General features: G+C 38.2%; 1 protein-coding gene across 3 annotated transcripts in view; it reads right to left on the bottom strand.

The window, feature by feature from the left end:
- Window positions 1-24,871, bottom strand: part of PIP5K1B (phosphatidylinositol-4-phosphate 5-kinase type 1 beta) — a 305,629-nt gene that overhangs the window by 124,898 nt on the left and 155,860 nt on the right. For all 3 annotated transcript variants that reach the window (XM_081273842.1, XM_081273841.1, XM_081273843.1), the window contains 2 exons: window positions 15,203-15,333; window positions 317-434 (listed from right to left, as the gene is read on the bottom strand). In XM_081273842.1, the coding sequence (XP_081129968.1) occupies window positions 317-434; window positions 15,203-15,333 (249 nt within the window). The remainder of the gene's footprint in view (window positions 1-316; window positions 435-15,202; window positions 15,334-24,871) is intronic.

Raw genomic sequence — 24,871 nt, 5'->3', positions numbered from 1 at the left:
AATCAGCCAAATTTAAAGGAGCTTTTAAAACTAATTCTAATACACCTATGAGAATAATTATCTGAAGTGATAACTGATATAGCACAGTTATTTAAATATCAGTTACCAAAGCAGATTTTTTAACTATTGGTGAAAAGCTGCAGAGTCAAATACCATTTCCTGAATTTAAATTTATAAATCATTATGAAACGTGGAATTTTTACCATACCCTTAAGCTTTGTAACATAAGAGGCACAAGCCACTTGTCACTGTTGCTATGAGACCAATGTTTACATCATACCTTTCTGTAGGAGGAAGGAAAATTACAGGTTCTTACCAAGTAATCATCAGGCTTGATACCAAAAAGTTCTCTGAAGTATCGGAAGGCCAGTGGAGCATATGTCTTAAATCTGAAGTCTGGGTAGTGATGTGCAGGGGTCAGATTGCTCCCTTCACTAAAGTTAAAAAATATTAAAAAGGAGGCAGAGAGAAAGAACATTAGCAAAATTATTTTGACTTCAAATTTCAGTTCTATTAGTCCTGGGCCAATTTCAACATTAGAAAAGACACCTCTCCTAGTGGCCTCTCAAAGCTATTGTCACAAAGGCCCTCAGGTAGAAACAGATGTCTTCCCTGAGAGTTACACTGCTGCAGCTGAAGGGTCTTCATTCTCCCCTAATCTCATCCCAGGGGAAAGAAAAACAACCCATCTTCCCAGGTGAAACCACATTAGAATGCTTTAATAAGATCCAGGATTAGAGTATGGAGGAATTTCAAAAAATGTTTTTTTTGTTTTGTTTTTTTTTGTTGGGGGGGCATGAATTTTAGACATTGGATAAGCATTTGTAACAAGGAATAAGTGAAATAATTCTTAAAATATCCTACTGACCAGAAAAACTACCACATTGGAAATGAATGGGACCTTAAACTGAACTTTTCCTCATATCCAGGTTTTCCAACAGGAGACTTTAAATATTTTTGGAATTTGAAAAACTGATTTCCATTCCTAAATGGAATTATTTATTTGCTATATCCAGGGAAGCCAGTTTTGCCTTCTGAATGGTTACATTTTCCTTTTCCAGGTATATTTTTGAAATTTATTTGTACAATACTTATAATATAAAGTGATAAAAAGAATCAATCAGTGATTACCCATGGACCAAAAATTCTTAAGAAAGAAAACAACAGCCGTATGGGTACCATCCCTTTAATACTTTTTACTAATCATATCCTGATAGCTGGTTTAAAAAGCCAATGAATCACTAAAAATGAGAACAAAACAAAACACTCAAAACCAAAATCAAACTAATTAAATCTAGTTAGCTTTAGGCCACTAGGATCATAATATATCACCATTTTTTGTTTTTGTTTGTATCTCTTCTAGTAGATTTTGCATTTTGAATCCCACTTTCCTTTGATGGACATTAAGGCTGATTTGCACTCTTTTAGGTCAGACTGAATACTTGGGTTTTCTCTTCTAGAGAGACCTGGGTTCAAGTTCCATCTCTGCCACTTACAAACTATGTTCATGAAGTCTTTACTGAACCTCTGCTAATGAAGTGGCAAAGTGAATGGAAATGTAAATGGTACTGAGCGTGACATGTGGGGAGTCCTCAACACACTTAGGATGGTTGAGGTTGTATGGCAATGAAGAGTTAAACCCTTCATGTGAAGAATGAGTTCCATGTAGTTAAAAAAGAAATGACAAAATGGGAAAAATTTCGCAACTCATATCACAAAGGGTTAATCTTTCAATATAGAGCTCCAGTAAACTGTAAAAAAAAAAAAAAAAAAAAGCACCAAAAGTGATTAAAAGAATACCCCAAATATGATCAGGTACTTCATAAAAATGGAGTATATATGACTCAAACATAAAATATTCTTCCTTATTCATAACAGAATAAACATCACTGAGAAGTCACTTAACCCATAAGACTGGTGAAAATCCAAAACCTGGATGTAGTTCCAAGGAAAATGATACCGTGAAATATTATTAGTGGGAATGTAAATTGATACTTATTCTCTGGAGGACATTTTTACCACTTCTATCAACAAATGCATACCTATAAATGATCCTACAAATTAACTAGTAAGAGCAACACAAATATACACAGTTATTCATTAACAATATTGTTTTTAACTGCAAAAGCTTAGATACTATCTATATGCCCTAAGAGGAGGACTAGCCAAATTAATTATGATTAGTTATAAAACAGAGCATCATGCAAGCATTAAAAGATTGAGGATGCTTATTATGTACTGACAAGGCAAAAATCTCTAAGATAAATTGTTAAGTGAAAGTGCATAACATTGTATATAACATGTCACCATCTGTATAAAAAGGAATATTTAAAAAAAAATGTTTTTCTTTCAGTTGTAGGTGGACACAACACCTTTATTTTATTTATTTATATGTGGTGCTGAGGATGGAACCCAGGCGAGCACTCTACTTCTGAGTCACAATCCCACCCCCCCCCAAAACAGGAATATTCTTTTGGCAAAAATATTCATTAAAAAATCCTTGACGGAAAATCAAGCCATTAGTAACACTGATAATTGGAGTTGGACGCTGGATTGGAAAAAGTACAGGGACAAAAGAACACGTCTTACAATTTTAATTTTAGAAAGAAGGACCAACCTTCCTATGTATTATTATTATTCATGAATTAAATAATTTTAAAAGTTAGTCGTTAAGATGGGCATGGTGGTGCATGCCTGTAATCCCAGCAACTCAGGAGGCCAAGGCAGAAGGATTGCAGGTCTAAAGCCAGCCTCAGCAATTTAGTGAGGCCATAAGCAACCTAGTGAGACTCTGCCTCAAAAAAAAAAAAAAAAAAAAAAAAAAGGCTGGGGATGTGGCTCGGTGGTTAAGTGCCCCTGGGTTCAATTCCTGGTATAAAAAAAAAAAAAAAAGTTAAGGTTAAAAGTCATAAGCTTATCCTCCCTTCCCTTAAATAGGTCCACGTGCTCAGTTCCACAGAGGCTTGTTTACCTCTGCTTCTTCAAATTGCTCCCGATGAATAACAAATGCCAGCTAGACATGAATGAAGCTCGAGTGAAGGAAATGGAAATGAAGAAGGCTGCTGGCACACCTTGGCATGCTGAGGTCACACACTGGCATTTGCTTTGTGTGGATGGAGGTGCCGGCCCACTTAACGTCCAGCACAGAATCTTCCGGGTACATGTACCAAGTGCTTAGCAACTTTTGGCCACAGGAGAAAGGCAGGGCAGTCACATGCCATGATGTCTGCCACAGTGCCCTATGGCTGGGCCTGGACCAACCTGCCAGGAGCCTGTGCTCAGCATCCAGACTCACTTAGCGGAAGTGAAGTGTGAAGAAGAGCAGACTTCACAGTTTTAAGATCTACCTTATGTTTCTTCAATGCATTTACGTAGTGTGTGAAAAAGAAGAAAAAAACCCCCAAAATCCTCACCCTCCTGTCTTGGCATAAGCTGAGACTTTGGAAATTGCAGCTGTGGGTTTTAAGCAATGGTTCTAGATGTTTGGATTTCATGGGACAGAAAAATTTCAGCAACAGATTTGAATCCAGCACTGGATTTGCAACTTTATTTTGCCATAAGAACCTAAAAACTTAAGCAAACACATAGTACTATCCCTATCCTGTCATAAAGGAAAGGGCATTTTAACTCCAAGAAGGGAGTTTGAAATTTTGAAAAAGAACAAGACATTCTCCATCTTGTCCTTTTCCTTTTCAACAAGAAGCAGTTAAGGTTTGATCATGGACTGGCTCTGGTATTCTGACATTCATCTCTTCTGAGCAGAGTTAAATTTTTAAAGGAAAAAGCCATGTTGGTATTAGTCTGAAAACACATATATTTTAACAGCGATAGTTGTTTATGACTATGCAACGTTGGAGCTTAAAGAAGTACCAGCCACCACCTGGAATTTCCCAGTCAGCAGAAAAAGAAATCAAAGTTCAGGGAGAGAAAATAATGACCTAGACTGATGAGGAACAAACAGGACTGGGTGACTGACCCACATCAGAACAGCAAAAATGTCAAGGCAGACAGGACTGCCCGAACTTAAATTCCATGCACCTGTTAGTCCTCCCTGCCTGAATATCCCAATGACTTGGTTGCCCAAAGAAATCCTGAAGAGCGCATAAGTAAATTCAGGGCAGTCTGTCTTCTACAATAATCCTCACACAGCAAGGTAAATGGCCACTTTATAAGTGAGGACTTTAGAATGAAGGGGCTTTGAAAGAGCCTTCAGTTAGGTCCATTATTCTTGAATTTGGAAAGATAAAATTTTACTGCCAACTTTCAAAATACACCTTTTCCCCTAGAGAATTATTAGTGATGTTGTCTCTTGAAGAAGGGAAGAATGGAGTAGAACTGATTTATGGGGAGCTGGGTGTGTGTGTGTGTGTAGAGACAGTTCTAGGTATAAATTCCACGGTAAAAAATGGATACTTTTCCTGATTCAATAAAGCAGAACTTCCCGATTCAATGAAGCAGATTCACCATTCCTGTGCTTTATCCCCATAGATAGAGAAAAACAAAAGTTTGAAGCCAGTCAGCTTGAGTTCAAATCCTGGCTTTACCTTTTATTTGTTATGTAGCCTTAGCTTAAGTGACATAATGTCTTAGGGCCTTAATTACTTCACATGTCAACAGAATTGTTTGTGAACTTAAAAGATAGAGTGAGTTAATATTATACACTATGTAAATAACATGGTAAAAACAAAACGATGCTTGGTTCACAGATGATACTAAAAACATTCTTCTCCCTTGGCCACCTCTGGTTCATGTTGACAGAGTGCAAACATCATAAACAAACACCTTTCTCCTTTATGCCATTGATGCATGAAAACTTTCATCTACAACCTTAAGCCTGTGATCACAGAATAGAATGTTGGGTCAAAGGATTAAGATGCAATCATGATTCTCTTACTCATCTACTTTGTGAGTTTGGAAGATCATGGAACCAGACAGTTAAAAGGGATTTTTTTTATATCTTTCTTCAAATCTTAAGTCAGTCAGGAACTTTTTCCATTTACAATATGAAATAATCTGTAGAACAACTACATGATATCTAAAAATAACTTTGGCAACTTGGAAATAAATTAAAAAAAAACAATACAGTGCATTTGGTTGCTAAGGGAAACTTTCTGCAGCTTTGGAGTAAATTAAAACATCTCAGGTCATTTCAAGCAATTAGTTCTCTATGACCAAGAGACTCATTGGATTAGAGCAAAAACAGACCTAAGAGTGTATCAGTTGATTCCAACCAAGGCCTACCCTGTCCACCTATCCCAGATGTGCACACTCCCTTATGTGCTCAGAAATATGTTGTGAGGGGAACATGAATTGATAGATTTATTGAGGGATCACTGACATATAAAAAAGGGTGCAATTTGTTAATTTTTCACATGCCTATACCCTTGTAAAACCATTGCCACAATCAAGATGCTCAATTTATCCATGAGTTGTGGGGGCTTTTTATTGCCCTGGCAACTAAGAGATATGAGATATTACTGGCAGGGCCCAGGGCTGCCAGATCTCCTGAAACGTTTTCTTGTATAAAGAATTATCTCATCCAAAATAGCACTTCTGTTGAGAAACACAGGGTTCCCATCCCTTTGCTAATCCTTTGAAGAATTTGAGTCCAGTGAGGAAACTGAGGCAACCCTAACATAAGTTTCTTCTGTTTTCATGTAAATATACCTGGAATGTGTAGGTTAATTAAACAACCAATACAGCTGAAAATTCTAGGTCAGATTCAAATGTTTAATGTTGTGTTGACATTTGAAACGTGTAAGTCATCTAAAATGATGTGCGAGAGTGGATGCCTCTGATTAAGGGACAGTCAGCAAATTCCCCCTCCACATCTGCTGCAGCTACTGTTGATGAATGACAGAGTGAAGGCCAGAGATGCAATTCCAGGTGTTTACAACTTTGGTTTCCTGCTCCTCAAGGAAAAGGTGAAAACATCATCATGCAGCAGGCTTATATAAATCATCCATAAACCAAGAGTGGAGTGAAAATATTAGGAAAATAAACTGCATTTTTTTTCACATTTTTTATTGGTTGTTCACAACATTACAAAGCTCTTGACATATCATATTTCATACATTAGATTGAAGTGGGTTATGAACCCCCAATTTTACCCCAAATGCAGATTGCAGAATCACGTCGGTTACACATCCACAATTTTACATAATGCCATGTTAGTAACTGTTGTAATCTGCTACCTTTCCTATCCCCTACTATCCCCCCTCCCCTCCCCTCACATCTTCTCTCTCTACCCCATCTACTGTAATTCATTTCTCTCCTTGTTTATTTTCCCATTCCCCTCACAACCTCTTATATGTAATTTTGTATAGCAATGAGGGTCTCCCATCATTTCCATGCAATTTCCCTTTTCTCTCCCTTTCCCTCCCATCTCATGTCTCTGTTTAATGTTAATCTTTTCTTCCTGCTCTTCCTCCCTGCTCTGTTCATAGTTGCTCTCATTATATCAAAGAAGACATTTGGTATTTGTTTTTTAGGGATTGGCTAGCTTCACTAAGCATAATCTGCTCTAGTGCCATCCATTTCCCTGCAAATTCTATGATTTTGTCATTTTTTATTGCTGCATAGTACTCCACTGTGTATAGATGCCACATTTTTTTTATCCATTCATCTATTGAAGGGCATCTGGGTTGGTTCCACAGTCTAGCAATTGTGAATTGTGATGCTATGAACATCGATGTGGCAGTATCCCTGTAGCATGCTCTTTTAAGGTCTTCAGGGAATAGTCCGAGAAGGGCAATAGCAGGGTCAATTGGTGGTTCCATTCCCATCTTTCCCAGGAATCTCCAAACTGCTTTCCAAATTGGCCGCACCAATTTGCAGTCCCACCAGCAACGTACAAGTGTACCCTTTTCTCCACATCCTCGCCAGCACTTGTTGTTGTTTGACTTCATAGTGGCTGCCAATCTTACTGGAGTGAGATGGTATCTTAGGGTGGTTTTGATTTGCATTTCTCTGACTGCTAGAGATGGTGAGCATTTTTTCATGTACTTGTTGATTGATTATATATCCTCCTCTGAGAAGTGTCTGTTCAGGTCCTTGGCCCATTTGTTGATTGGGTTATTTGTCATCTTATTGTCTAATTTTTTGAGTTCTTTGTATACTCTGGATATTAGGGCTCTATCTGAAGTGTGAGGAGTAAAAATTTGTTCCCAGGATGTAGGGTCCCTATTTACCTCTCTTATTGTTTCTCTTGCTGTGAAAAAACTTTTTAGTTTAAGTAAGTCCTATTTGTTGATTCTTGTGCTATGGGTGTCCTATTAAGGAATTTGGAGCCCGACCCCACAATCTGTAGATCGGAGCCAACTTTTTCTTCTATCAGACGCAGAGTCTCTGATTTGATATCAAGCTCCTTGATCCATTTTGAGTTAACTTTTGTGCATGGCGAGAGAAAGGGATTCAGTTTCATTTTGTTGCATATGGATTTCCAGTTTTCCCAACACCATTTGTTGAAGATGCTATCCTTCCTCCATTGCATGCTTTTAGCCCCTTTATCAAATATAAGATAGTTGTAACTTTGTGGATTAGTCTCTGTGTCCTCTATTCTATACCACTGGTATACCCGCCTGTTTTGGTACCAGTACCATGCTGTTTTTGTCACTATTGCTCTGTAATATAGTTTGAAATGTGGTATCGCTATACTGCCTGATTCACACTTCCTGTTTAGAATTGCTTTTGCTATTCTGGGTCTTTTATTTTTCCATATGAATTTCATGATTGCTTTATCTATTTCTACAAGAAATGCCGTTGGGATTTTGATTGGCATTGCATTAAACCTATAGAGAACTTTTGGTAATGTCGCCATTTTGATGATGTTAGTTCTGCCTATCCATGAACAGGGTATATTTTTCCATCTTCTAAGATCTTCTTCTACTTCTCTCTTTAGGGTTCTGTAGTTTTCATTGTATAAATCTTTCACCTCTTTTGTTAGGTTGATTCCCAAGTATTTTATTTTTTTTTGAGGATATTGTGAATGGAGTGTTTTTCCTCATTTCCGTTTCAGAAGTTTTGTCGCTGATATACAGAAATGTCTTTGATTTATGCGTGTTGATTTTATATCCTGCCACTTTGCTGAATTCATTTATTAGTTCTAGTAGTTTCTTTGTAGACCCTTTTGGGTCTTCTAGGTATAGAATCATGTCATCTGCAAATAGTGATAATTTAAGTTCTTCTTTTCCTATTTTTATGCCTTTAATTTCTTTCGTCTGTCTAATTGCTCTGGCCAGATGTTTCGAGAACTATATTGAATAGAAGTGGTGATAGAGGGCATCCCTGTCTTGTTCCAGATTTTAGAGGGAATGCCTTTAACTTTTGTCCATTCAGAATGATGCTAGCCTGAGGCTTAGCATAGATAGCTTTTACAATGTCAAGGTAAGTTCCTGTTATCCCTAGTTTTTCTAATGTTTTGAACATAAAGGGATGCTGTACTTTGTCGAATGCTTTCTCTGCGTCTATTGAGATGATCATGTGGTTCTTATCTTTAAGTCTATTGATGTGGTGAATAACATTTATTGATTTCCGTATATTGAACCATCCTTGCATCCCAGGGATGAATCCTACTTGATCATGGTGCACATTTTTTTTGATGTGTTTTTGTATTCGATTCGCCAGAATTTTCTTGAGGATTTTTGCATCTAGGTTCATTAGAGATATTGGTCTGTAGTTTTCTTTCTTTGTGGTGTCTTTGTCTGGTTTCGGAATCAGGGTGATGTTGGCCTCATAGAATGAATTTGGAAGAGCTCCCTCTTTTTCTATTTCCTGAAATAACTTGAAAAGTATTGGTATTAATTCTTCTTTAAAGGTTTTGTAAAACTCCGCTGTATACCCATCCACTCCTGGGCTTTTCTTGGTTGGTAGTCTTTTGATGGCTTCTTCAATTTCATCCATGGATATTGGTCTGTTCAAATTGTGTGTATCCTCCTGACTCAGTCTGGGCAAATCATATGACTCAAGAAATTTATCGATGTCTTCACTATCTTCTATTTTATTGGAATATAGGTTTTCAAAATAATTTCTAATTGTCTTCTCTATTTCTGTAGCATCTGTTTTGATATTGCCTTTTTCATCCCGTGTGTTAGTAATTTGAGTTCTCTCTCTTCTTCTCTTCGTTAGCATGGCTAAAGGTCTGTCGATCTTATTTATTTTTTCAAAGAACCAACTTTTAGTTTTGTTAATTTTTTCAATAGTTTCTTTTGTTTCAATTTCATTGATTTCTGCTCTGATTTTAATTATTTCTTGCCTTCTGCTACATTTGCTGTTGTTTTGCTCTTCCTTTTCTAGGGATTTGAGATGAAGTGTGAGCTCACTTATTTGTTGGTTTTTTCTTTTTTTGAGGAATGACCTCCAGGTGATGAATTTTCCTCTTAAAACTGCTTTCATTGTGTCCCATAGATTCCGATATGTTGTGTCTGTATTTTCATTTATCTCTAAGAATTTTTTGATTTCCTCCTTTAAGTCTTCTGTAACCCATTGATCATTCAGTAACATATTGTTCATTTTCCATGTGATGTAGGATTTTTCCTTCCTTCTTTTATCATTGATTTCCAGTTTCATTCCATTATGATCAGATAAAATGCATGGTATTATCTCCACCCCTTTATATTTACTGAGGGTTGCCCTATGGCATAACATATGGTCTATTTTTGAGAAGGATCCATGTGCTGCTGAGAAAAAAGTATATCCATTTGATGATGGTTGATATATTCTATATATGTCAGTTAAGTCTAGGTTATTCATTGTGATATTGAGTTCTATAGTTTCTTTATTCAACTTTTGTTTGGAGGATCTGCCCAATGGTGAGAGAGGTGTGTTGAAGTCACCCATAATTATTGTGTTGTGGTCTATTTGATTCTTGAACTTGAGAAGAATTTGTTTTATGAATGTCGCAGCACCATTATTTGGTGCATAAACATTGATAATTGTTATGTCTTGTTGGTGAATGGTTCCTTTTAACAGTATATAATGACCTTCTTTATCCCTTTTGATTAACTTAGTCTTGAAGTCGATTTTATTCGATATGAGGATGGCCACCCCTGCTTGCTTACGAGGACCGTGTGCGTGGTATATTTTTTCCCATCCTTTCACCTTCAGCCTGTGTATGTCTTTTCCAATCAGATGTGTCTCCTGGAGGCAGCATATTGTTGGATTTGTTTTTTTAATCCATGATACCAGCCTATGTTGCTTTATTGGAGAGTTTAAGCCATTAACATTCAGAGTTACTATTGATATATGGTTTGTACTTCCATCCATGTTTGATTATTTATCCCTTTTTAAAAAAATTTAGTTTGTTTCTCCATGCTTATCTTTCCCCTCGCCCTCTGTCTTTACCGAGGCACTTCCCACTGATGGTTTTGGTTATTGTTTTTCATTTCTTCCTCGTGTAGTGTTTTGCTCAAAATGCTTTGCAATGCTGGTTTTCTGGCTGCAAATTCTTTTAACTTTTGTTTATCATGAAAGATTTTTATTTTGTTGTCATACCTGAAGCTTAATTTTGCTGGATACAGAATTCTTGGTTGGCATCCATTGCCTTTCAGTGTTTGAAATACATTGTTCCATGACCTTCTTGCTTTCAGTGCCTGTGATGAAAAATCCGTTGTTAACCTTATTGGTTAACCCCTGAATGTAATCTGTCTCCTTTCTCTTGTAGCTTTTAATATTTTCTCTTTGTTCTGTATATTGGATATCTTCATAACAATGTGTCTTGGCGTTGGTCTACTGTGATTTTGTGTGCTCGGTGTCCTGTATGCATCTTCAATTTGTATATCTGTTTTCTTTTTTTTTCTGGAAAGTTTTCTGTAATTATTTCATTCAGCAGGTTACTCATTCCCTTGGTTTGAATCTCTGTACCTTCTTCTATCCCGATGACTCGTAAGTTTGGTTTTTTTATGTTATCCCATAACTCTTGGATGTTTTTCTCGTGATTTTTTACCAGCCTTTCTGAGTTGGCTAGACTCTTTTCAAGATGATATATTTTGTCTTCATTATCTGACGTTCTGGCTTCTACTTGCTCCACTCTGTTAGTGATACTCTCGATTGAGTTTTTAATTTGGTTTATCGTTTCCTTCATTTCTAGAATTATTGTTTGATTATTTTTTATAATCTCTATCTCCTGATAGAGATGCTTAACTTCTTCTTTTATCTGTTTATGTAATTCATTCTCAATGTGTTCTTTCGCTGCTTGAATTTGCTGTCTTGTATCCTCTTTAAGGTTCCATTCCATCTGTCTAAGGTGTTCCTTGAGTTCTTTATATGACCATTTTTCTGATGACTCTAGGTCCTCCTGAATATTTAGGCTGTCCTGCATTGTTTGTACTCCTTTTCTTCCTTGCTTTTTGAAGCTGCTCATGTTACTTCTTGTTCTGTTTGACTGCTGAGTTACTGTTTACTCCTATAAATTTATTAGATGCTTGGGAGGAAAGGTATTAGAAGGGAAGGGAAGAAGTCACTAAAGAGAATGAGAGTAAGCAGGAAGAATTCAAGGAAGGGGGGATAAGATAATTGAAAAGAAATGAAAAGACAAAAGAAGAAAAAAAATAGGAAATAAAAAAAGAAAAAAAAATTTAAAAAAAATAATAAAAAAAATTAAAATTAAAATTAGAAGAAAAAAATTTTTTAAAAAAGTGTAAAAAAAATTAAAAAAAACAAGAAAAATGAAAATGAAAGAAAAACCCGAATCAAAAAAAAAAAAGAGAAAAGAAAAAAAGAAGAAAAAAACCTAATAAATGCAGTCTTAGAGTTTGATTAACTTCTCTTCCAGTAGGTGGCGCTGTGCCCACCAGGCCAAGTTTCTCCTGTCAATACGCGGGAACCAATCACTGTGCAGCAGCTCCTCCCAGACTGGGCGAGTCTCCAATCCTGAGTGCCTAGGGCCTCCTCTTGTGTCTAGTCATTTCCCACTTTTCCTCTAGCCAGGCCCCTCTCACGGGTGCCGCTCACCACAATACTGGCTACACGCCAGGTCTGCTGTTCCCGGTAGCCCTGTTTTCATGAATGACTGGGCACACTCTTCCAGTTTGCCATTCCCTCAGACCCTAAGTTTGTAGAGCTTGGGGCTGAGAATCGTCAGCGAATTTTACTTGACCTCCGGTAGCCACGCCTCCGGTAGCTGGTGCAAGAGACCTCAGCTGTCAGCACTGGTGGCAGCAGTAGTTCCGCGCCTCGGGTCCCGCGCCACCTCTGATTCCCTTGGTCTGGCTATCGTGCTCACGGGAGAGCTGGGAGGGGCCCTTACGGGAGAGCTGGGAGGGGCCCTTAAGGTTTCCCCGATGTGTGGAGAGGGAAGGCTAGGGAATTACACACCTGTATCCGCAGGTTTCAATGAAGTTATCTCTAAACTGCATTTTGTAGTGAACATGCATCGACATTCTTGCTGTTATTCTCTAAACTGTTTACATACTCTTACATCCTATTAGGTATTTTGAGTCATCTAGAGATGATTTAAAATATATGGGAAGAAGTATATAGTTTATACAAAAATACTATGCCCTCTTATTCTAGGGTCTTGAGCATAAATGGATTTTGGTATCCATGGGTCCTCTGTGGATACTGAGGGGTGACTGTGGATACTGAGACTTGGTCCTCTGTGGATATTGAGGGGTGACTATGCTTGGAAAGTGCCTTTAAGTACCTAACTGGTGAGACAACCTTAATTCTGTACTTCTTGTTGTAAAGCTCTGATACACTGTCATGTATAATTTAGTTAGTAGATGTAATTTCATATTTAAGGTATCAAGTTAAAATAATTTTGCATTATTTTTAGTTGTAAGAATTATATAATAACTCCAAGAACAAAATTTGTTATTACTAGTGTTAGGCCAGTTGTTCTCAAGTTTTTATGTGCTTAAGAAGCCCCAGGAGAGCTTGTTCAGATTCCTGGGCCCCCACTCACAGTGTGGCTGATTCAGTTGGTCTGGAGTGGAATCCAAGCATCTTCATATCTAATAAGTTCCAGGTGATGCTGATACTGCAGGTCTAGGGATTTATACTTGGGCCATACTTTCCCCAAGTGCCTGTCAATGGTTGGCCATGTTGATTGGACACTGAATAGAAGAGATTAGCAAGGAGCAGTTGGCCCTGCTGGGAGCACCTAAGTGTGAGGAAGGAGCACCCCCACCTTCAGCTATAATTGCCCATAGTGCCCTGAACTCACTTGTCAGCACCATCCCACTAAAGTCTTCCATGTCTCTTGTTCTTTGTAGCAAAAGAAAAAAAATAAGATTGAAATGTCTGGGTAGAAGCTCTAGAAGACCATGAGAACTAAGAACACCCTACAAACACGTTTACAAGAATGTTAAACCTAAAAAATTGTCCTAAAACATGACGATGAATTCATGACCATATGACTTTCAAGAGAAACAAATGTTATGAATATGCAATTTTTCGGAATGGTAAGTAGAGTGTTAAAGACAGCACAGAGAAAGTTTCCAACTACAGACAGAAGAACAGTGTCACAGTAAACATTCTCTCTTAGTTCTTGGGATTGTTCATTTTCTGTCTGTAATCTTGTTCTTACTACTGCTAGAGGACCCTAGAAAAGAAAACTTCAAAACTTCCAATGGCTTTGATTGGGCAAAGGGGAGGGAGGGTTGGGGAGGGTCATAAGGGGCAGGGATGATGGTGGAATGAGATGGACATCATTAGACTGCAAATGTGGTGCAACTGTCCATTGTGTACAACCAGAGAAATGAAAAGTTGTGCTCCATTTGTGTACAATGAATTAAAATGCATTCTGTTATCATATATAACTAATTAGAACAAATTAAAAAAATTTCCAGTGGACCAACTTCATTCTATGCTAAGGGCATTTAAAGCAAAACTAGGCTTCGAAGCTGACTTTGTACAACTTATGAGGTCCTTTCTGATTACACGGGGAGTTTCAGTACATTTACCTAAAGGCAATGGTATCAAGGTGCAGAGATAAATGTGCAAATATCATTCTCTAGAGTTTCTAAAAATAAAGCAATGAGAACCCAACACTGGGGGTGTAAAAATGTCACTCTAGTTACTCTCACCCTGGACCAATAATAAATAACAAAAATGGCTTATCTGGAAGACAAATATTGATTTTAAATATAAATGTGTCTGAAAAGTCAATCCTCATAGCCTCCAAGACAAAATAATTTTCCCCCAAATTACTGAAGATCTTCTTTTTTATCTCATAGTTCATTTTCCTTGAAAAATTCTATCATCATGGTGACATTTCTAATATTATAAGGATTGCTTCTCCTCTTTCTTTACTAAGGTGGTAATGATCTTTAAATCTGTATGTATTTCTTTTATTGGGATGTAACAGACACAGCATAAATATACTTTAAGGATACAGTTTTATGGCATTAAGTACATTCACATTGTTGGGTAACCATCACCATTATCCATCTCCATTTGGATTTGCTTTTAAACAATTGATTTTTTTTCTCTCTTCAGACTGATAAATGCTAGAAGCAACATGGGTAATTTTGGTGTTTTTGCAAACATGGTATCAAAATAATAGGATTTTCCAGATTTGGTAGCACAGGCCTGTAATCCCAGTGCCTTGGGAAGATGAGTCAGGAAGACTAAGTTCAAAGCCAGCCTCAGCAAAGTTGAGGTGCTAAGCAACTCAGTGAGACCCTGCCTCTAAATAAAATACAAAATAGGCTGGGATGTGGCTCAGTGGCCAAGTGCCCCTAAGCTTAATCCCCAGTACCAAACAAATAAAAAACCACAGCAGGATTCTTGTATGTTTTTCTGGGGAAAAGTTAAGTTAAAGTCAAAAAAAGGGGGGGGCTTGGAAGACCAAATTCAGATGCAAGGTCCAATTACAGGCCCACCAGCCCATTCTTTTAAATGAGGAACAGTAAATATCTAGTACCACTTGCTGTTTAATGGAAACTCTTTTTCTAATCCCATGGCAGATACTACTCTGTGATTACTGCACCCTTTCCCACTGAATCTCTACATCTTTCTCCATATGGTCTTCCAGGCATTCATTACCAGTAATTATAACTGGCCTACAGATAAAAATACTTACCATCTCTATATAAAAATGTGAATCATCTGATATAATAAGAAGTAACACTATGCAGAGGTAAAGGTCCAACATATACATCAGTACATGTAAACATGCTTATGGTAGAAAAGCACATCAACACAGGATGTCATAATGAAGGTTGCTCACCATGGAAATCATCACGAATAAAAATGTTCTTACCTGGGTAGGAACACACTTTCCACCACATAAAAGTCTTGCATAAGAACATCTCGTTCTGGTTTGGAAGTGAGATTCCCCACTGTGTATCCTATTCCTAGCTGAATAGCACCTTTAATAGCAGATGATGCAGTCTGCAAAGAAACAAGAGTCTTGACGTTAGCCTTGAGAGTCAGGGCTTGTTCAATGTCACAAGCAGCAAAGCAAGAAAGAGGTTACATTTTCCTTCTTGTTCTGAAACAAAAAGGCAGCCGGGGGTTGGGAAAATGACAAGTTCCTTTGTTCCTTTTTTTTTTTTTAATAAAGAATCTATTCTGAATACCAAGGATCTTTTTTGTCATAAAATTATTTTTTGTGATAGTGTTTCTCACAAATATTTCTAGGATCAAATTACAGCCCCCCAATCTATCTTTCTTTTATTAAGAACTAGAAAACTTGGTGGGACACTTTGAATACATAACATTATAATTTCTACCCAAAGATAAATTTTAAAACCAGAATTTTTTTCTTTGGTACCAGGGATTGAACCCAGGGGTACTTAACCACTGAGTCACATCCCAGCCCTTTTTTTGTATTTTATTTAGAGACAGGGTCTCATTGAGTTGCTTAGTGCCTTGCTAAGTTGCTGAAGCTGGCTTTGAACACACAATCCTTCTACCTTAGCTTTCTGAGCTGCTGGGGTTACAGGCGTGCACCTCTGTACCTGGCTCAGAGATTTTTTAAAAAAATCAGAACTTTTATAACATACCTATGGATCGATGAGAGTATTTTATCTTCGTAAGAAATGAGGGAGTGAAAAATAACTGAAGTCTGGTGTACACTTGAAATTTAATTTGCAAATTGCTTACTAGTCTTACCAAAGATCCATAATCAAAATTTCCTACATTGATCTGTGATAAAACATATAACACTGGGACACCAATATTACCAATTTATTAATTTTCTAACATTATTTACAATTAAGTTAATATAATGTAATCTTGAAGAATAACCACCATATGTGTATGCACATATGCATATAAACACATATATATGCACATGTGTTTATATGCATATTTGCATATATATATGATATATAGGGAGAGAGAGGGTATTAATTGACAATAAAATGACAGAACAACTCAATTTTAGGAAAATCAGAAATTTTTCTTCATGGTCAAAGCATGTCCTATTTTTTATGTCTTATTATGCCTAATGTTATTACTATGTACACAGTAGTAGGAAATAAATCTTACATGAGTGGTTCTTAACCAGAGAACCTCTGAAGACACATTTTGGTTATCATAACCTAAGGCAACGGGGTGCTGCTGGCATCCAGTGATTAGATGCAGGGATACTGTGAAACATCCCACAATACACAGGACAAACCCCCTCAAAGAATTATCTAGCCCAATGTCAGAAGAGCCAAGGTTGAGAAACCGTTAGTTAAAGGAATATAGTAAAGATCATCCATCTTATAAGAAAAATACTTTTTTTGAAATTCATATTTACTGTTAACTAATTCAAGAATGTACCCACACCCCTACATACTTTTTATTTTTCATGCTTTAACACAAAGAACTTCTCTCTCTTCTTGAAAAAAATCTTTCCTCAATGTCTCTGATAAAACAGTCCTGGGATGGCTTCTAGCTTGTCTGGTGGTCTCTCTGTGATCATTTCCTCACTGACTTGTCATATTCTTATATTCTGCTTGTTATAATTGCAGTGTCCCCAACAGTTTGATCCTCAGACTGTTTAGTTGGCTTTAATAAATTCATTCTGAATAGCATCAACTACTGTGTTCATGCATAAGACTTTCTGATCTTTGCCTACTTGGATGCTCTTTTGCCACCACACACACTAACATATAGAACCAAACTAGTATATTACAACCTCTGCACTCCACTTCTAAGATTGACTTCCTTTTCCAAGGAATTCAGTCAACCCAGCTTGAACCCCAAGTAGACTATATCTAGCACAGTCTAAGTCTCTGGTGAATACTTGTTGACTTCACCTGAAATGGCCGTGGTTAGTATTGTAAGTCACCTCCACATCCAATGAGTAACAACCATTTGCCATAAAGTCATTTAATCACTTTGCTTATTCCATTGCAAACATTATTTTACCCTTAGTCTGAGGACAACTACCTACAGCTTTGACTCTGTAGAAAAAGTTCTTGATATTTTTCTTTTTTTCACATTGACTTTTACTTAAGATCCCAGGGTAAAAAGATGCAAAAAGACTGAGACTTAGGCTCATAGTGCATCTAGTGCTTAAAAAAAGTTTGCTATTTTAATATTTCCTTTCTGAGCTCTGCAATGCCACCAATTGGCATCAGTGACCTTTTGTACCAGTTGTTCTGAAATCTGAAGGCAGAAATGGATTTTCCTTGTTTTAACCTCGCATGAAAATTCAGATGGCATCTATTTTCCCATCTATCACTCAGAGTGGTATGGCACAAGATGTGACATTAGCACTTTCCAGAGGATCTGGCACCCCAAAACATTCTGTTTCAGCCTATCAACAGACTTACATGCTTTTTAAGTGCTTTGCCTTCTCTGCACCCCTTCCCCTACTATGCTTCCCAGAATTACCTGGATTTCTGCTTAATTCATGGGATCACTATGATAATAGTCGTTCAGCATTTCTTGGGCTGGAACAACCTGTCAAACAGTCCCCAATTCTTTGTTGTCCCTCCCTGACAATAGAAAGCAGTCAAGGTTGTGAGTGGGCTATATTTGGGATTCTCAGACTTCAGGGAATAAGAGAATCACAGGGGATGCTGGCTAATGCATCTAGATGATGGGTCATTATCCTTAGAATTTCTGATTCTAAAGGTCTGTAGCGAGGCACAATAATCTGCTCTTGCTCTAAGAAACACTTAAAAAATCTTTCTCTTTACGGTATAAGTTTTGAGTTCCTGAGGGAAAAAGATTTTGTAAAGGACTCCATGATATCAATTTAGTTAAACCCAAAGCAACAGCCTCATAATCATTTTACTTTCCACCCATATTCCTTAAAATTCAAGTACTCGAGTGAAATAGAACAATAAAAGTTCACCATTTTTGATCAAACTGATTTGTTCCAGATACTTGATATATGGATAGCAACAATTATAATTTGTCATCATCATGGCACACGCTTATATAGTGCTTATTAAATGGCAGGCATTGTTCTAAGTGTTTTCTGGTTATATTAATTCTTATCCTGTGATGCAGGTTGACTCACATCTGTAATTTCAAAACTTGAAATTTGAAATGCTCTAAAATCTGAAACTTTTTGAGTACTGACCTGATGCCACAAGTGGAATTTCTATACCTGACTTGATGTGATGAGTCACAATCAAAACGAAGGTAAACAACACAGTTTATTCAGAGTCCTCAAGGGAAAAGACTCTACCAGCTCTGTCAGTGGTGATACATCAACTTTGTTTTATATACAAAATCATTAAAATATTGTATAAGATGATTCACATTTAGACTTGGTAACTGTCCCCAAGATATCTCACTATGCAAATATTCCAAAATCAAAAATAATCTGAAATCTGAGATATACCCTTTTCTCAAAAATTGTGTCAGTGATATTCACCCTGCATCATTATTATTTGTAATATTTTTCCACATTTTTAATTGATGCATTAAAGTTGTATATAATGGTGGGATTTACTGTAACATATTCATGCATGGACACAATGTAACAATATAATTTGGCCATCAGCATTCCCCAGTATTTCCCCTTTCTCTCCTCTCATCCCTCCCACTTTTCCCCTCTTCTCTTACTCAATTGATCTCCCTTTCTTTGATTTTCATGGGATTGCTCCACATCTTTCTTTTTTTTTCCTTTTTCATCTCTAGCTTCCAAATATGATTAAAAAATGACCCTTGACCTCTGACTTTGGCTTATTTCGCTTAACACAAAGTTCTCAAGCTTCATCCATTTTCCTGCAAATGATATAATTTCATTTTTCTTTATGGCTGAAAAAGACTCCATTGTGTGTATATAACACTTTTTCTTTATATAGTCATCCATTGACAGATACTTAGGCTGGTTCCATAGTTTGGCTATTGTGAATTATGCTGCTTTCTAAAGGGGTATGCAGCATTACAGTGTGATGACTTTTTTAATTCTTGAGGGTAAATACTAAGGAGTGGTACATCTGGGCTACATGGTAACTTCATTCCTAGTCTTTTGAGGAATCTCCATACTGATTATCATAGGAGTTGTACTAAAGTACAGTCTTCACCCTATATTATTGTTTCCATTTTACTGACTCAGGAAGGTTTAGCAACCTCTATAAGGTCACACAGCTGGTGAACAGGTAGGGCTGGGACTTATAACCGGGGTATGTGTGTGTATGTGTGGACTGGCTCCAGAGTTAAGTTTTAAACAAGTACCCTTACTGATTCTAATATCAGAAGCTTCTTTCAAGGATCCTGAAGCATGGTACAATTATTACTGTTTTACAGATGGGGACTTTGGGCTCAGCAAGCTAGATGATTTGGTCAAGTCACTCTTCAGATGTGTGGCAAAGTCTGGCTGCCAACACCCAGGCTGCTCCCACATATGTTTTTTTTTTTTCAAAATTATCCAAGAATCAAAGTTGGAAATTCTCTTTAAAGCTGAATGTTTGATCTCAGCACAGGACGAGGTTGTGAGAGAGCCATTCCTTTTGATGAAACAGGGATAAACTATTTTATGTTTTCTAATAATACACAATCATGGATAAGTCAAAGAAAATCTCATAAACCTCCTGGTAAATCAGAATAGACACAATCTCTAATGCCACTCTTCTTAACATGGGACGTTATTAACAGAAGGCAATATTCTTTCCCACGAGGGATGACTCCTCAGTTTCCTCTTCCCTATCTCTGTGTAAAAATTAAATGCTTTAACATGGATGCATGGGAAGGGTGTAAACAGCATCTTGTCTGCTTCATGGAAATCTCAATATAGTCACTGTGGCACGTTTTCTTAAGACACCAGAAGAAAAGGTCCCATCACCTGACTATTCCCCAGTCGACATTTGGCTTGGTCTAATATTGATCAAGATGTGCTTTAAAACTATGAAGAACACACTTAGAAACGCTACCTGAATGTCTCTATTAGAGTTCACTAAGTTCTGATGGTGACAAAGAAGACTCAGTGTGAAGTGCTAGTGGTTGCTCTTCTAGAACCAGCTGTTCTTTCTCTACAAATTCTGAGCCCCAGGGCTCCCATTCTTCTTCTAAGACACCACCAACAGACCAGCAGTTGCAGTCCATAGCAGTGCACACACTCTGAGCATGACTTTGCATAGGCCCTAAAAATATGGAGACCTGACCATTCCCCTTGTAACCCCAAGGTGGACCTTTAACTCCTCCATAATAGAGGTTTAACATGGGTGTAGAATTTGGAACATTGCAAAACAGTCTATTTTTAATTCAGGACCTCACAAGACCTAAGTGGAGGTACTATGTTGCCTGGATACTAGGAAAATCTAAAGCATGTACTACTTGGAGAAAGACAGAACCATATAATGACAAAGACAAATGACAAACATTTACTTTTATAGTTCTTCTTTACTAACTCAAACCCTTTCAGGCATGATGGTGATACTAAGAGGATAATGAATGTCAGCTGGCGTTTGTGTAATGTGTTATATTTTTAAAAGCACTATCTTTTTCTTGTGACCATAATAGATATTTAATAGTACTATTGAGAACAGTAATTCAGTTTATCACACTATGCTAGAAAAAATAATTTCTGGAGCATAGGCGATAGGTTGATATTTTTGTCCATATATCTAAACTCATTTGGGGACTTTGAGTCTCTCTTCCCTCTACTTATTTCTATTTCCCCTCTTATTCTTCTTCTAAGATGAAGAAAAAGCTCAAATACCAGAGGCAGTGGAGTGTGGTATTAAATAGCTTTGGCTCTGGAGTCAAACTCCCTAAGTTTTAATCCTTAGCAAACTCTTTCTTAGATGTTTAACCTCAGGCAACTTAATCTTTCTGTTTTGGTCTCATCTATAAAGTGGAGATAATAATACTACCATTACTTTGTGAGTCGATGTCAGGGTTATAAGAATTCAATGAAATAATCCCTGTAAGGCACTTAGAACATTATTATCAGAAGCAAGTACACAATTAAGGATACTCTGGTCTTCTAGAAGGCTCCCAGTTAAACATTCTACCCCTTTGCTTGACCTACCTGAGCATTCTCTTTTGGAGATGGATCAGATAGACGCTGGGAAGCACTTGAACAATGTGATAATAACAATGATCATCATAGTAAGACTAAATGCCTACACAACCCATTATTAGGGAAGCAATGATCCTGAGAAGAGTCAAGTTTTAATGATCTTTTTCGTTACAGAAAACTGCCTTCTATAGCACATTGTCTAAGAAATTAGATCACTTAATATGCCATCTGATATCACTGGCTTAAAAGGAAGTACTGAAACAGTTCATGTTGACAGCAGTTTTTTCCCTAAGGTGATCCGAACTAATTATGGGATTATAGCCAAAATATATGTTGTCAGAGTGATTTGCTTCAGAAGTACAAATCTGATCTTGTCGCTACCTTGCTCAAAGGTTTTTGAATGGGTCTTCAGCACCCTGACCACAGAATTAGGTCCAAACCCTGTGGAGCTTGACCTTGGAAGTTCACCTTTTAATATTACACATCTCTGCTCCCTCCTGACCTCTATTCACAATGTAAAAAATGACACCACAACTAACACATACTTTATCCTTGAGCAAGCAGATTTGAAAAGTCCATGAGCCCTTTAATGACAGCATACAAAACTTTTGTTAATGCACATTTTCCCCACGATGGGGTCTGATGCTTTCTCTTTTTGTCCCAGAAGACCCATTTTCCTTAAGCCACAGATCTAGAGAGTCTAATTTTAAGTTGGAGATGTTCATTGACAGGGTTCCTTATACCAGGCCATTAAAAAAGTGGCTCCATAACTTCTTAGCAGGAAGAGGGAGATCCATGTTTGGACAGAGAGCTGCCTGCCCACTCCCCCTCATTTTTGCAGCTCAAGTCCAGCTGCAGGTTCTCTCTCCTGTGAACAGGCACATGTGGGAGGCTATCCTCGCATGTGATTTGAGTTACCTCCCTGGCTGGGTGAGAGGCGCTTAGACAGAGCTGTAGTTAGAGCCTTCCCCACCCTGTCCCAGGTCTGAGGGCTTGTCCGTGCAGAGGCATGCCTAGCCACTGCCCTGAAGACCCAATCGTCGCCCCTGACCTTGGGATGCTGCCCCCCTTAACCTTTTTTGGATGGGAATTTCCCTTGAACTTTTTGTTCCCCAATAAAAGCCCACTCCCTGGCGTGTTCTCTCTCTCTTGCTAGTGTCTTCTGTAAACCTCGCCACTGCATTAGGTGGCTGGAGGCGGGAGCTAGGAGAAGCTGGTATTAAAGGTAATGAGAGTCTGTCTCTTTAATTTAAAACTTCCTAGCAATTACTTATGAACCAAACTTTATTTCATGAAGCCAGCATTGGTCGAGTGGCAGAGGCATAGGCTTCTTATTTGTCCCAATTGGGTGGGAGACAAAAAAAAAAAGAAAAAGAAAAAAAGAAAAAGGGACAGATTGCACAGAACTGATTATAAATGTGAAGTTGAGACAATTTGTGGCAGTCAAGCTTGCTGCTTTCTGAGAGAAATTCAGACCACCTTTTGACTCTGGGTTCTCCAAATCATTTCTCTAGTCACTTGGTATCAGTTTTCTATTGCTACTGTAACAAATGGTGGCAAACTCAGGCACTTAAGACAACATAAACTTACTTTCTTACAAGCCTGGAGGTCAGAAATCCTAAAGAAGGTGACAGCAAGCCTGTGTCCCTTCTGCAGGTTCTAGGGGAGAATCCATTTCCTTGCCTTGTCCAGCTTTTGGAATCCATCCATATTCCTTGACTTGTGGCCCCTTATACCACCTAGCTGGAGTTTCAGATCTCTCTTTGTCTCTGACTTCTCCCTCTTCACATCTCCTTTTCTGACTCTGTTCCTCCTGTCTCCCTTTTATAAGGACCTGCTGGATAATCCAGGATCATTTTCCTACCCTCAAAGTCTTTAAATCACATTTGCATATAGTCTTTTTTTGCCATATAAGATGACATACACAGGTTCCAGGAATTAGGACAGTGACATCTTTGAGGCATGATTATTCTGTCAATTACATTCCTCTATTCAGGACTGACCTCAGCATTTTCTCCAATGTTGCCCTGGCAGAGAGGAGAGCTCCTTTTAACACTCCATTTAGTTTAGATGCTGTACATCTATTTAAGCAAGAGCTGAGAGCTAGACATTGTGCTAGGTTTTGGGTAATGCATGAACCGGACAAAGAACATGGGAGTTTCTAGTCTAGAGGGGGAAAGAGGTATTAAACAAAGATACTCGTAATGACAATCCATAGTCAGTGACAGAGAGAACAGGGTGACCTGACTGAGAACAGAAGAACACAAGCCCACTGAGTGATAGAGCCTACAGAGGTCAAGCCAAGAAATATTCTAGACTGAGACTTAACAGGTGGAATGGGCTAGTCAGTAGGGCATGCCAACAAAGACTGGCTGTGTGACCACCATGTGCCAGGTACTTTTCTACATATCAGGGACATAGAAGACTTCTTGTCCTCATGGAACTGCATCTGAACCTGTGTGTGTGTGATGGGGAAAAAGAAGGTCACGTTAGGAAGCTAGGGAGCCAATTTCAAGGACAGAGAAGCAGCCAGGTTTAGGGAGCTGAGAGCAAACCACTGTGGGTAAATAAGGGCAGGTCACAGGGAGAGCACAAGAACTGGAGGCTGAAAAAACTGGATAGGTGTCACGAGCCGTCCCTGGGCTGTGTGTGGACTCTGTTGCTCATCGTAGCCTAATGAGGGGATAAGTCTGGCATTGGGAACCTCCCATGGCACCCCCACAGGGATTGACCTCCTGATGCAGGTGAACTTCCCCCTCAAGCTCTGCCTATGATCCTCCATAGCACCTGAGATGGGTGTGATCTGCCAAGATGTCAATCAACCTGCTGACTCCAAGACATCACAAAGCAAGACTCCGTCCTTGAAACCTTATCCCTGCCTTTGATGTACCCCCTTAAAAAAACCAGTGGAGCCATCTTTTCTTTGTCTAGTTCCAGCACTCATGTGTACTATATCTATCAGGGGCTTTGCTTTTGTAAATATATTTCTGGTCATTTGTGTTTTGTTATTCACTAATTATTTGAATTTCAGGGTGGCTTATATCCTCCTGGGCAGGAAGAAGAACCCCCAATGAGACACTGGCCATTGCCCCCATTAGATGGGTCTAGACCTCAGCCTCATAGTCATCTCAAGGGTTTGATGTGTTTCAGTTTGTGTTGACCAAAAGATGGCGAAAATCAGTGTTGGTTTCCATTTTGTAGGTCATTCTGATTTGAAAAGGATCACTCTGGCTGCTGTTTGAACAACAGATTCAAGGGAACACAGGGAAAAAATGGGTAGGAGGCAGGTGCAGAGGTTTGTATGGAGACTGAAAGGTCTAGAGAAGGGTAATGGATGAGAAGATGGACAGGAGTTGAATCTGAGAAATATTTTGGAGGAAGGAAGACAGAATTTGCTGAGAGCCATAAACAAGGGAGAGAAAAGTACCAGCAAGGCCTCCTGGCATTTTCCTTAAGCAACTCAAAGAATTGAGGTCCCTTTACTGAGATGCAGAGAGACTAGAGGAGGAACAT

Source organism: Spermophilus citellus, assembly GCF_964194105.1.
Source record: "Spermophilus citellus genome assembly, chromosome: 2".
In the NCBI taxonomy this organism is placed as follows: domain Eukaryota; kingdom Metazoa; phylum Chordata; class Mammalia; order Rodentia; family Sciuridae; genus Spermophilus; species Spermophilus citellus.
Note: the sequence above shows the minus strand (reverse complement) of the source record. Positions and strands in the feature narration are given on the sequence as shown.